This window comes from Euwallacea fornicatus, chromosome 3 (genome assembly GCF_040115645.1).
Source record: "Euwallacea fornicatus isolate EFF26 chromosome 3, ASM4011564v1, whole genome shotgun sequence".
Classification (NCBI taxonomy): Eukaryota; Metazoa; Arthropoda; class Insecta; order Coleoptera; family Curculionidae; genus Euwallacea; species Euwallacea fornicatus.
Window position 1 is genome coordinate 5,684,473 of NC_089543.1, and position 13,916 is coordinate 5,698,388.

A 13,916-nucleotide genomic window follows, 5' to 3' on the forward strand; every position below is an offset into this window, starting at 1 on the left:
TTTAAATGGTAATTCAAAATGGGGAGATTACTTGCCCCAATCGAGCGTACTCTGGCCCTTATTGACAATATGTCGCGTTTATAGTTTAATACTTTGTTTCGGGTTGGCTTAAAGAAGCATTTGTTTTCCAACTAAGGGGTTTAGTATTGATTTCCCTTTATATTTGCAATGTACATAATGCTGTCCAACAAAGGATCCCCAGTTATCTTGCAGATTATGGGATTAATAGTTCGCACACATTACTCAGGTGTCCCCGGGGTTTTGCTTTATTGCACTGTTTTGTAATGGAGTTCTTCTCTGTGTACAATGAGAGTTTTGTCCCTACTACAATAGAGGAGCAATACATGCACACAGTGAAACTGTTCCTTTGAATGCGCAACTTTTCCCCAATTTAACCAAGTCTGCATGTATTACCGTTTACGAGATCCCCATGCTGGACGTCTTTAGCGTCGACACGCTGTATAAAACAAAACGTATGGACGCACGTGTATATATATATAGACAACAGAATGACTACATTTGATTAAAGTATTTTAATTAAGAGCGACTTCCCGCTCCATAAGATCCATAAAATCCCGCTCCAAGAGCTTTTTTATTTAAAGCTACGTCGACTGATTTTATGGCCCATCAAATGAGTAATAACTGCAAACTTAAATGATCAAAAATGAATGTCCCGTAACATTCTAAGCAAACACTTTTGAATCGTTAGGTTTGCTACAAAATAGCTCTAAAAAAGCACCCGATCTATGGACTTTACGAACTTACATTCAAAAACGTGAGCTAACGAGAGCATATTAATTGCACTGCTGCAGTTATTAGTGCATGTACGTCCTAAAAAATTAGTTTGATTAAGAAAACCGAACAATGCGATATCACCATGTGTAAGAAATATTTATTCGCCATGCTGGGAATACTCCCACGAAAATTTTTACCTTTCCATTAATATGTTTAAACTTCCGAGGTAGCCACATAAAAATTACCTCAAGGATTTTATCAAAACCGTTATTAAATATTCAACAAATCGGGAAAGCCAGGAAAAAGTTATTTCTAAGTTAAATTCAAATCTATGGTAGTTTATCTCGGGTATGGGTTTATAAAGCAGGGAAATTTAGACGTTCTTTCCGAATAGTAGTCCCTCAGGGTGCTGCTTTTCAAACTTACTAAACCTGAATGGTTCAGAGGCCACATTACTAATACAAAATTAATTACATAAATTTTCAGACCAAGCTCGAAGTCCCTCTTAGGCTGCGCCGCGAATAAGGGCAACGCTTTATTTTATCGGGTTAATCGAAGGTATATAAACCAGAATCGGAATTAAAGAATTTTCAATAACACTCCATTCCAAGACTACCATTCTTCGACTGTTTTTGAACGGAGTTTTATGAGTTTACATGCGCGTGTTTGGAAAACAGCATCCGTATTTACTCTTTTCCAAGCAATAATATCCACCTGGGACTTCGGCAATTTGCTTCCAGTTCTCAATGGGCATATTTACTTACCTCGCTTTTTCTATCTCATGTACCCACACCAGGGTCTCAGTTTCACCTATACCGCAAAGCTCGAATTTTCTTACGTACTCTTTTCCAAAGCTGATTTGAAAGCAAAACTGAAACAAAAGCATAGTTAAAGTGAACGGGTAATCAAGTTACGGATCGAAGGTACTATAAGGTGAAGCATTCATTGAGTCTAATTGCGAGCCGTATGTGTTACCACCAGGCATGTAAAATACTATGGTACTCAAACATATTGCCGATCGAAACCAGACCTGAGAGGGTTTGGAAATTGCGGAACGCCTGCGCGCGCCTAGGGCTTCGCCCAGTGACAACAAGCATCGCAATGCGTATGTTGTTAAAACCTTTTAAATCAACAACTGCCGAGGGATATTTGAGCCATATTTTTCCATGCCACAATTCTTTGCTATTGTTACATTCAAGTGCAACTAATAAGTTTTCGAGCTCTTGCTATTTTGTTTATTTTAGTTTCTTCCGATTTTTCCTCCTCTGTATGCTCCCCTTCGCATCAGAATCAAGAATTATACAGGAGCGTTTGTGCTCCGAACTCGGGTATGAATTGTTGATGTTATTGCATTCGAATGCAGCGGATAACTGATCAGGCATTTTCTCATTTTACGGCTCAATTTATTGCTGATCTGAGGTATTAGCATCGAGAATTACAGAGGAATATTTGCGTCACAAGATTTCGTTTTATTATATATGTCCCATCTTCTAAAAACGCTTTAGGAAGCATTGAGAATTCCAACGCTTGCGCTTTAAGCCTGCTTTAACAGCATGACTACCCCCCCGCGTGTGACTTTTGTCATTATCTCGAAGTTTCCCGAGGAACAAATTATAACACGACGCGGTGGGTAGTGTGAAAATGATTAAAATTTATTTTACTTTATAACCATACAAGATACTGAAAGCATGAAAAGGTATCTTCGGCATTCTACGAACCGCCAGAAGGCAGCCCGCGCAAGTTTAACTTGATCTTGCTGGATTGTTAAATAATTTTATACGTAGAGGTGCTTTTATTGAGAAAATATATCACGAAGTACTCATGTTTGCTGTAATGCTGGAAAAGACAGTCACGTTCAGACGCAATTCATCTCAACAACACGTAAGCCTGTTACATCAGAGAACTACAATACCACTAAATTGTCATGGAATCCGGGGAGTGGGTGGGCTTATAAATTTGCAAGCATTTAGTGAGAGGAATACGAGCTCACAAACAGTAATATATTTGTATAGTAAATACAGGAGTATCTGTTTATCTGAGATAAATTCCAGTCGACAGTAAGGACACGTGAGCTTCAAAGGGTCAATAACAATAAGTTTTCCCTTATCCCGAGACCCACAGCAATTACAGGAACGTTATTACGCAATGAAGATTAATTTGTCTTGCAAGTAATGCAAGAATTTCAATTCAGGCTTCATAGAAGCATCAATTTAATTCCACACACAGATTTCTTGAATATGACATGACGTGCTTCTCCTGTAATCCACTTTCCTGCTATTATGTAATTTAATCTTTAATCGCAAGGATTTCGGAATTTGCGCTCAAGGGATTAAACGAAAATCAATTAAATATTTCTACACATAAATATATTTCCGACACTGCGCCCGTTCATAGTTTGAATTTTAACTAGTGCCGAAATCCCCATTTATGTAGGCGAAGATGGCACGCCATTAATACTTCGTGCTGATGCCGGCCAGTGCGGTTGCTTAACTTAAATTTCGTTACTCCTGCAATATTGACCTTGGGATTTTCAATTAAGCAGACACAAAGATAGAAGATAATTTCGTCATAACGATTATCGGTCTCGCATTCGGGCAACCGACGAGAGAATTTGCGTTGAAGAGATTTTGCAAATCGTCTTTACCACTAGTGGAAAACTTAACCTAACACCGGCTAAAATGCAACCCCCACTCGCTGAAATGACTGATACACTTCGAAAGTGCATCGATCCCGCGCATCTTAAGCCACACCTCCAACATTCTGTCCGAAACCACACCCCCTTTTTTGTAATACGTTGCAATTTACCCGTGGGTGTACGGTTTCTGAACTAACCTGAACTAAAAAAATTTTTTTAAATATAACAAATACAATTAACCCTTTAGTGTCGATCAAACTAATTTAAAATTACTATCACCAGCTAGGATTTATTGACCCAATGTTCCTCTAAGGGACCACCGAACTGCTCCGAAAATTTGCGCCGTATATTTCGGAGCTCAGTGGCTCGTCAGGTTTAATCAGAGCAAAAAAATCACAAGGGGACGTCAATATTACTCAAAATCAGACCATAAATCCTGTATGTGAAAACTAAAGAACTTTTAATTAAAAGCTAATTTTTCTATTCAAAAACAGGTTTTAGCAAGCAACCTAATTTCAAGTTACGTATAATTAGTAAACTTTGTGCAAATGAACGTTAATTTGTGGAGCATTTTCGGTGTGTAAATAAGAATGTTTATCACGAAACTTGGCTGAACTATTCCCAGCTCCCAAACAATACGGAAATAAATTCGAAGTAATATAGAAATAAATTTCTGCTTCAGCGAAGTTTGCATTTTTCGACTTTTTCGTTTTATCTTTGGAATCTTACAGCTGATCTCCATCCTGCAATCGGCTGATGTATTACTGCACGTCCTCGATGCACTGAATCATGACATTCTCGGAAGGTGTGAATCTTCTTATTGTCCTCATAAATATAATACAATTGCAAGATATTGCTAATGTTTGAAACCAAATTCTCTCAAAATTTTGCGTTAACACAAATAGCCTTTGAAGCAAATTCGTCTGAAACTCTAAACTCAACGTCGGCAATTAATTTCGTCAACTAATAGGCCTCGAAAGGGCTTTGAAGGGTATTACATTTAAGATGTGTTGGTGCAGACAAAGACGACACCAATACATATTATTAAAGATTCGGTTCGAGATTCTAGTTTATAAGGGATGCAAGTAATGCACCATATTTGCTTTAAAATTGAATTTGATTTATTACATTGGCGTAGCTGTAATGGATGCAAGGAAAACTTATATTGGAATTTCTGCGGAAATCGATTTCATCCAAACCAAATCCATCGATACATTACTTTTCCATTAAACAAAAGGCAATGTTGATGTTTTTGAACGAATAGAGGCTTCAAACATGGGGTATAATAACTATTTTCCCTGCACACCGTGAGAGTATACCACATGAATATACCAATTAACAAATATTCCAGTCAAATAATCAGTTTGAATGGTCACAATTTGCGTTTAAAATATCCATGCAAATGAATTATTTTTTAATACGGTCCTGACTATTCTGTTTTATATTCTCTTAGATTCTTTTGCTGAAAACTGTGAACTGTCGAACGACCAATGTGCAATTGGCGTTTTTATCCAGCTCGTGACTCTTCGTTTTCCAAGTAGAAAATCCGTTGGGGGCAGATCGGGAAAAATGGGAGGTCAACCAAAAAAAAATTTCTTTATGGTCCGGTTGAGTTCGGATTACGATATTTAAAAAAATATGTAACTACGATTCCAAAACTAACGTGCCATCTTGCTTTCAACGGTTTATACCCGTTTGATTAAACCATATAAACTTTAGTACTGGCGTTCTTTTCTCGCCCGGAGTGTAATTTAATGTGATTTAATGACAAAAACGAATATTCTGTGCAATGTTCTGGATAGGAAACCACGCTTCAAAGCCGGTACTGAAATTATAAAATACAAACATTTCACAGAATTATAATATTTTATTTTCCTAAATTAATATGGTTTTACGCCGGAAAGTTTCGATTGATAACTTTTTGTTATGAATGCTAACCGAAAAACCTCCAAACGATATTCTGTGGGGAGTTAAGTTCCTCCGTCTTTCCTATAAAAATATTTCACTTCATACTGAATTTACACTCGTGTAAATCTCGTAATTTCATTCCGAAAGTAAAAATTGCAACTGAATGAACTGGGCTATGTGTTAAAAGGCTCTAATTTCACTCAATTTGACTCTATTTCTCCCCCAATGAATTTAATAACAACAGCGCACTTAGTCAAAAAACAGCTACAATTATGATAAGCAAACACTTACATTTCGATCAACGTTTTCCTTCTCCTTTTCTGGCTTATCCGACTTCTCCTTCTCTTTGTCTTTCTCTTTTAGCCTCTCTGGAGTGGGAGGTAGTAGGCTGTTATCGCCATAAATCACCCTCTCTGCATAGGAGCCTTCCAGGAAGATAATGCCCAAGGGTCTGTCCTTTTTGTCTTTATTTTCGTAATAAAATAACAAGTTCTGAAACAAATTTACATATTCATAGATCGAATGAAATTATGAAGTAGTTGTCATCAGCTCAATCTAAGGAAAGTTTGTAAATACACCCGGCCCTAAATTCCCAACCTGTGAAAACTTTTTAGATCTAGTTAGATGAGGAGTAAAACAACTAATTGTTCGTAAAGCCACCTTTGAAAGCTCTATTGGGCTGAAACCAAGGGAAATAATAATTTTAGCGGATAATAAAATATCCCCATATAAAATTTCTCTGGGAAGGTCATTTCATAACGAGATTCTATTCCACAAGACCGCATAATTTAAATCTTCGCTGGAATCGAATCCTTATTCGAAATAGAAAATATCGGTCCAAGGTATAATCGAACGATCCACCTAGTGGGGAGGGCCCTCGAAAGTAAATTGCAAATATACGAGATTCTTCTAGAATTCGTATAAAAGAGCGTATTGTGAAACGCCTACCAATAATAGAACTTCCCCGTGTCGTGCACTTTGTGATTTCCGCACGTGCTTAGCTATATACTTTTCCAAAACCGAGAAAACTGAATGAAAGAGAAAACATGATAATATCTAAAGATACGATGGAAACGCCATTGATGGTGAGATCTGAGACGGGCTGAAAGTGTGGGACTCACAAACAGATAATCATTACCAATTACTACTCGCTGAAACCCCTTTCCTCTCTTCATTCGGTATCACCTTTCCCCCCTCTCCCTCCTGGAACTGCTAGATTAGCATCACTTCGAGGGAGATACTAACCCCGATTAACCTAAGAATACTCGTCAAATAGACTTCAGAGTCCAATATACCTGCGATATACAGTCCACTAAGAACATCAAAATAAATGTATATTATCATTATTTAACCCAAAGTATCGTATTATTTGACTGTGACGTCAGTGCAAACTAAAGGGGAATTTGAGTGCTAACGGCTATTAATTTTATTCGCAGAATAGTTCATAGAGTACAGAGGCAGATATGCCTAGTTTCACTAATTTACCTTTCATGTTAGTTGAGCATATTATTATTATACGAAGATACAAGGTGGCCCATTTAAAACAGTCCGCCTGAAGTATCTCGAATGTATTTTTTTCTTCGGAAAACCCCGAGACGCGTCAATTTTACTTTTAAGGAGGACATTTTCAGATTAGAAATTCGTAGGTCTGGTTTTGGTAACGTTTTGGAGCATTTCGGGAGTCATTCCACCACATGCTATTATTCTTCGGGGGCGAAGAGAGAGGTAGATTTAGTTTTATAAACAACGGTTTCTAAATAACACCATAAGAAAAAGTCTAGTGGTGCTAAATCTGGCGATCTTGGGGGCCAATCAATGAAACCTTTTTTATCTATCCAGCGATCGGGAAAATGTTGATTCAAAAAGTTACGTGCAGGAACTCTATAGTGTGACGAAGCGTCGTCCTCTTGAAAAAAATGTATCATTCTCTGGGATCTGACGGTCCTTTTCAAGGATGTTCACAATGTGAGGATGGATGAAGTCTTGAAGCAGATTAAGGTAACATTCAGCAGCCAGATTATTAGGTAGAAAACGAGGAATCGAATGGCCCCTAAGATCGCCTGATGTAGCACCATTAGACTTTTTCTCGTGGGATCATTTAAAAACTGTTGTTTATAAAACGAAATTTACCTCTTTAAAAGATCTTTGCCACGGAATAATGATGGCATGTGGTGAAACAACTCCCGAAATGCTACGAAACGTTCGAGAAGAGGCTGAACAAAGACTTTATTTTGGATGGAAGTAAACGGGGCGCAACTTAAACACTTAATTAAATGAAGCATTATTTAAGCATTTATTTTTTTCAATATATTTCACCGAGGTCTTCAAACGGTTTTTTACAATATTTAGAGACGGAGCAAAAAATGTCAGAATACTTGTAAAGAGAATTGAAACACCCTTGATTTGATGTGCCACCGGACCCCCCCGTGCCATTTAAGATTATTGAAGGAGTTCCCACCCCGTTTAGGAGGACGACTGTACACCTACGAATTTACGGATCTAAAAATGTCCCCTTTGAAAGTAAAATTGACGTCTCCCGGGATTTTCCGAAAAACAAGTCTATCAAGATACTTCGGGTGGACGATTTCAAACGGGCCACCCCGTATACGTGCAACTTGCATTAAAATTAATTTATACGTTCAAAGTACACTTTGACTGAGGAACTGCTGTTCGTCAAGAATATTAAATTTAAATTAAAAGTTGGTTAAGGCATGATGAGAACCCATAAAAACATTTTTAGAATTCCTGTCCCTAATCGGGCTGAAAGTTTTTAATTAGAATGAGAAATTCAAAACCTTTATTAAAAAGAGATCTACTGAAATAATATTAAATTACGAATGCGTTATTTCATAGGCACGGAGTGTAGCATTTAAATGATCGAAGTAAATTTACGCCTGTAATAAAATGGTGCGGATCCCATTGAGATCAGTAACAGGCAGGATAATTGAGATTTAATGTTGATACTCGATTACAAATTAAACGGTGAGAGCGATCCCACAGATAGATTGATTAATTTCATTCTTTCAATATATTCCCGTGATTTAAATAGGGCACTTGTTGCATATGAATATGGTTCGGATTGGTAAACAACTTACCATTGCTAATTATGATTTGTTTAACGCGGTCTAAATCTACTCCAATATCAATTAATTAGAAACTTCGATTTGATGCGACGTTCCCACATGTAGGGAAAAATGGATGGAATTCGTAGGTATTCGACTGGAGAATTTATCATTTTCAAATACATAATTGTGGAGCGAGTCGTTGCTTACTGCGTCATTCCGGCAGGGAAAAGTGCATAAATCCGTTATGTAATTTAATGAATTATTTCAAGACAGCCGAACATTAAATAAATAAAAATGTTCGCTCGATAAATAAAACATTTTAAATAACAACAAATATCAGTTTGAGAGTGGATAAAGGGAATCCGGGTCAGTGCAACAGAACCAATCAAAATTGTATAAAGTAAAATTCGTGGGTGTATCATTTAATAGACAAATTATTCTTGGGGGCATAATAACGTGTTTAATGTTACACACATACAAATTAATACTTAAAATCTTACTTAAATAAAATACGAATTTTAATTTCGCACACACTGAAGAAATGTATACGAAAATCAGTCGACATACGGTGTGTCTGTAACAAATTAAAATTGACGTATTGAAAGCTACCTATTCTGCAATCAAAACTATCCACGTTAAACTAACCTTCGAAATTAAATATTTGCTCTCAGTCCACTCCTATTTAGTTATTTCCCCATCGTCAATTGTTAAATCAATACAGAGAGGACATAAGTTTCTTACTTTCTAGACTGCTTATTTTGCGTTCCAGCTGTTGGTCAACTTTAATTGTTTCAGTTACTCTTTTCATTGAATTTGCAACTTTTTTTTAAGCTTTTCCCCAGTTTCCTCTGTTCGACACCAATTTGGCCATCTTCTTCGCACATCCCTTGCCTGGATTATCAGTAGTCGCTCCCTATTCGAAAATAACTTCCAGATTTTCTGCATCCGCCTCGAAAATATTTGTTTCGAAGCCCTGAGTCCCTGACTTCAATCTCCTTACTGCTTTGTGCTTCCGTTTAAGCCCCTTTCCAAGTTTCCAAATTTTAATTTGTATGTCGCAAACTTCTGCATCTCTCTTGTCATTTAATTGTTAACATTGCAGACGGCAAAGGATTTTATTACTTTTGGTGGTCACCCGGTGTTGCTTCTTGCGAAGCAACTTGGATGCTACGCATCTTGATACTGAACGTGTATTCGGGTCATCGAGGCAAACGCATCGTTACCGAGATATCGGGCGTAAAACTTCGAAAATATTTACGTGTTGTTTCGATGGCTCCCTCAGTTTTTGAGATATTTAATTCCGTCTTGGAACACACTTATTTGAGCCTACAGAGTTAGGCACGCCAAATGGTTATAGGAATCTATGGGACGATATGTTTTCTGAGGTCATACCCTCTCTTCCCACCAAAAACTGTTGTTTTAGGGAGCAGCGTTGCTACCACCGTTTCGCCTTCGAGTAAGCTAAGAGTAATTTAATGGCGACATTCTACATGTTTAGTTAATGCGGTGCAGGCGTAAAATGCAATTGGTATCTATTTTCTGTGTTTCAAGCATGTATCGTGGTAATCCTTTTCCCACTGCTCATCAAATAATTCTTTCCATTACAACCTCCCATTTTCTAACCGAAACGACGTTTAAGAGCTCAGCTTAGTTAAGTTTTCATTAAAAGTCACGGGAAATAACACTTCTTTCTTAAACTTCGAAGCGAAGGAAGACTGAACTCCGTAAATGTTCTTTTCCAGATGCTTGAAGTTCTAGAAGATACGTGACTCAATAAAATAACCTTTTGAGCATCCGAACAAGATTCGGTGACATTTTACACCTTGACCAACCTTTCCTCGAGCTCTTCCTGAGATAATTTAACTACCCATCGAAGGCATCGAAACGGACCGCGAAGGCTTCTAAAGATTGCTTCAAATCGACTAATAAGAAAATTCTTTGAGAAGCAGCCTGGAAGTCTTATTCCGCTTGAAAATAAAAAAATAAATGAAATCCTGTTAATGATAGAAATGAGCGGTCTCTTACAGTTCGGTTGCTTTAGTAAATTATAGATGATTCCCTAGAGAAATCAGGGTTAATTACGGTAAAAGTATTTTTGCTCAAAATGACTCGAATATCTAGCAACAAATAAACTACAAGACGTTAATTAAGGATGGCATCTACTTGTCCTGTGTCAGTTACTGTCATACTCCCATGGTTTGCGGTGCATTCTTAATTGAGGGTTAAAAACCCTTTGAACCAAAACTCCTCAAACGCAATTGTCGGCGTTTGGATAGACCTACCGGAAGCTTCACAGATAATGGGAGAACTACGTAATTGCGTAAAAATAAGTTAAAAACAAAAAAAAAAGAAATTAAAAAAAAAAACAATAATTTTAATACACAAAAACAACAAATAACAAATTTTAGATCCCTGTAGGTATTTTCAATTTACTTTCGCGAATTTTAAACTAACAAGAGAATTTTTAGAAGCGATCGATAGATGCAAAGTGAATGAAAATGACATGATTTATTCACAAAATTTAATACGAATCTGAATTCAATTTTCAATTGAAGCAGTTATTTGTTAAATCTCGTAAAGACCTGAAAAAAGGACCTGAAACCCTTTTGTTAAAGTAAGTAGTTCCTTTGTACGTGCTTGTATCCCCTTCGTTCACGTTATTTATTGCATTACTTCGAGGGATTGCGATTCCAAGTACATTTATACCCACATTTTAACTTGCGGAAAATGTCCTATCAATTTTTTAATTTTCAAATCTAAATCCCGCCTGAAACTCGCAACAAATGGCATTTTCCACTTTTAGCGACTATTGAGCAAAGGAAAATTAATGAAAATTGTAATGCGTTTAAATGATTTATTCGCAAAATTGTAAACAAATCTAAAAGGGATTTTCCGGCATAATTATGTTTACTCATTGCTTTAGCTACCTATATCCAATATCGTTGCTGTATCTACGAATTACGAGATACGATTAGTAGGAGGCAGCATCGCAATAAAATTATATTGTGAAATGTCCATCGCCTTCCAACTCACGAATGTGGCAAAATACCAGTGACATGCGTCGTTTCGATGCGGATGAAATGTTTTTTCGATTTAATTAATGTTGCTCCGTATTTAAACAAAAAAAAAAAAAAAACATTATCGAAGACGTTTTGCTCGATGCCTGGAGCTTCTTTCCGTAAAATTTACTTTTGAAAAATAAACAACCGCTTCATTTTTGTTTTCGATTTTTTTTTGGAAAAGTACCATTAAAGGCAATTGTTATTTAAGCTTGAAATCGAGTTTTTTTTTTTTTTTTGTCAAACTTCAAAACATATCGCGAGCGGGCAATCGATCATCCATCTAAGAATTCATCAACGTGGATTGTATGGAAACAAAAGGTGTGAGTGCAAAAGTTTCGAGCGTTAATTAAATTTTCGTGTTCACATTAAAGCCTGGATGTGAAGGCAGTAGAGTGTATCATTTTTATTAATTGCGCAACAAAATGTTTGCTGCAATAACAGTTCTGGATGAACATTAGACGTATGTATATGATATGCTTGCATACAGCATCAAAACAGCACCTACAGCTATTATTCCCGAACTGAAAATTTGTTATCCTGCGCTGTGGCTACGTCAGGATGTAAATTAGAATGACACATGACAAGGTCTCCGAGCAGAAAACGGGAGGTACGTGGGAACACGATTCATCCGGAGAAAGGTAACCTATATATATATATATATATACGAGGTGCCCCATTAAAAGCTGTGAATGAATATTACTCAAAAACAACACGTTGTATGAAAAAAAATTTAATAAAAGTTTTCCAGTAAAGAGGGAGACATGTCGTGAAAATAGCGACTTTCAGCCAAAACGTCATTTTAAGGTCATGTCAAGGGCAACTTTTTTCCCCAAATGGCAACCCCGCATTTTTTTTCAGATCGTTGTAGACCTTCACGCACCGAATATCTTTCTATCCGAACAATTTTTTTAATTAGACGCTTTGCTGCAAAGTTACCCTCGATTTACGTCAAATTTTTGAGATAGTCGAAATTGTTGCAAGTTTTTTCTAAAAAAGTTTTGCATATTCTGCTTAAAACTCACAACAATCCATCTGGCTTCCATCTAGTGAAAAAATATATTTTTATAACAAAAACAAATTTCCTTAAATTTCCTCTTGTTGGACTCTACCTCGTAACAAGGTCCACAGGAAATCAATAGTTTTTTTTCGACACTCAATCGAGTTATTTTGCGTAAAATTATTCAACAAATTATTCTTTTCATTTCAATATTAAATAATTGAAACGGATCGTTACAATTTCGATTTCGATTTAATCGCTGCTTTGCCCAGTTACAAATATTGACCCGGCTTTCGATCCAAAAATCCGATTAAATCGCAGATTTAAATCGGACACCCTGTACATACATTTTTTTTTTTTAAGTTTCCGATAATATGTCATGACCCTAAGGAACGGACTGAGTGGAGTAGTATCGTGCCGCAACGGGGCCCTCATCATCAGTTCATTTTTATTTCGAATTTAAAAATCGTAAAAAGAAATAGCGCAAACCCCAGCAACTCAGTGGCCCCCTTCGATAATTTAAGTAATCACGTTCATGCCTGATAATTACAAATTATTAATATCAAATTTCCCCGACCCGCGCCTGACTAAATTGCACTTGAGCTCCATTAGTTCTGAGCATAATCACCGGTCAAAGCTTCTTTCTAAACGAGGCGAAGGTAAGCTTCTCGGCTTACTGTGTAAGTAGGTATCGGAAGCCCGTGAAACTTAGTATGGCTTTTAGTGCCCTTATTATCGTTCAACAGTTTGCTTTTGAGATGCATTCCCCATAGCGAAAAATACGAGACTCCCACTCAAAGTCAAGTGTTTCTGGAGAGTAAAACGCCTACCAGCTGTAAGTATGTTGAGTTTAGTAATCAAAAAGGAATCAACCGGAAAATAATTTTCTCTACTCGGAATTCGCGATTGCTGGCAGTTATGAAGCCATGAACAACTGTGATTGTAAAACTGAGAGCTTTTCATGACGCAATCGGGTTAATGTAATGCCTTGAGCGAACTTTACTTATACGTTACAATTGTGCCAGAATTCCTTTTTACAGCAAACTATATTATATTGGTCGTCTATAAATAGACGCATACGAAGGGTTCAAATTTAATGGCCTAAAAACAAACCACTCCCTGTAACTTTAAACATGGGAAATTCGGCTTAACTTCGTCGAAGGTGTGAGATTTATAGCTCATAAAACGCTGTTTTCAACTTTGAAAAATTTCAGCTGATGCCAAAAAGATCCGAAAAAGTTTTTATTTTTCCTAGAATTTATTTCACGAGAAGTATTTTTTCCTCTATAAGAAGGTTATCAGGTCTCGGCACTCACAATTAGCTTAATTTTTAATACGGTCTTGAATTTTTTAATCCACTTCTGAACCTACTTTTTATTCTCGTTTCACTGATGTCTGATAGTCAAAGGATTTCGTTTGGAATAGTTTTTGGTCCGATTATTAATTACTGGATTTACCGCCCTAATTTTGTGAATTTTCATTGTCACGTACTTCACGTGGGAGTGCCCTGTACA

General features: G+C 36.8%; 1 protein-coding gene across 1 annotated transcript in view; it reads right to left on the bottom strand.

Annotated features, from left to right (window-relative positions):
- Positions 1–13,916, bottom strand: part of LOC136350423 (ras-specific guanine nucleotide-releasing factor 2-like) — a 48,276-nt gene that overhangs the window by 21,569 nt on the left and 12,791 nt on the right. The window contains exons 4-5 of the mRNA XM_066302082.1: positions 5,570–5,770; positions 1,500–1,606 (exon numbers count right to left, since the gene is read on the bottom strand). Coding sequence (XP_066158179.1) covers positions 1,500–1,606; positions 5,570–5,770 — 308 coding nt within the window. The remainder of the gene's footprint in view (positions 1–1,499; positions 1,607–5,569; positions 5,771–13,916) is intronic.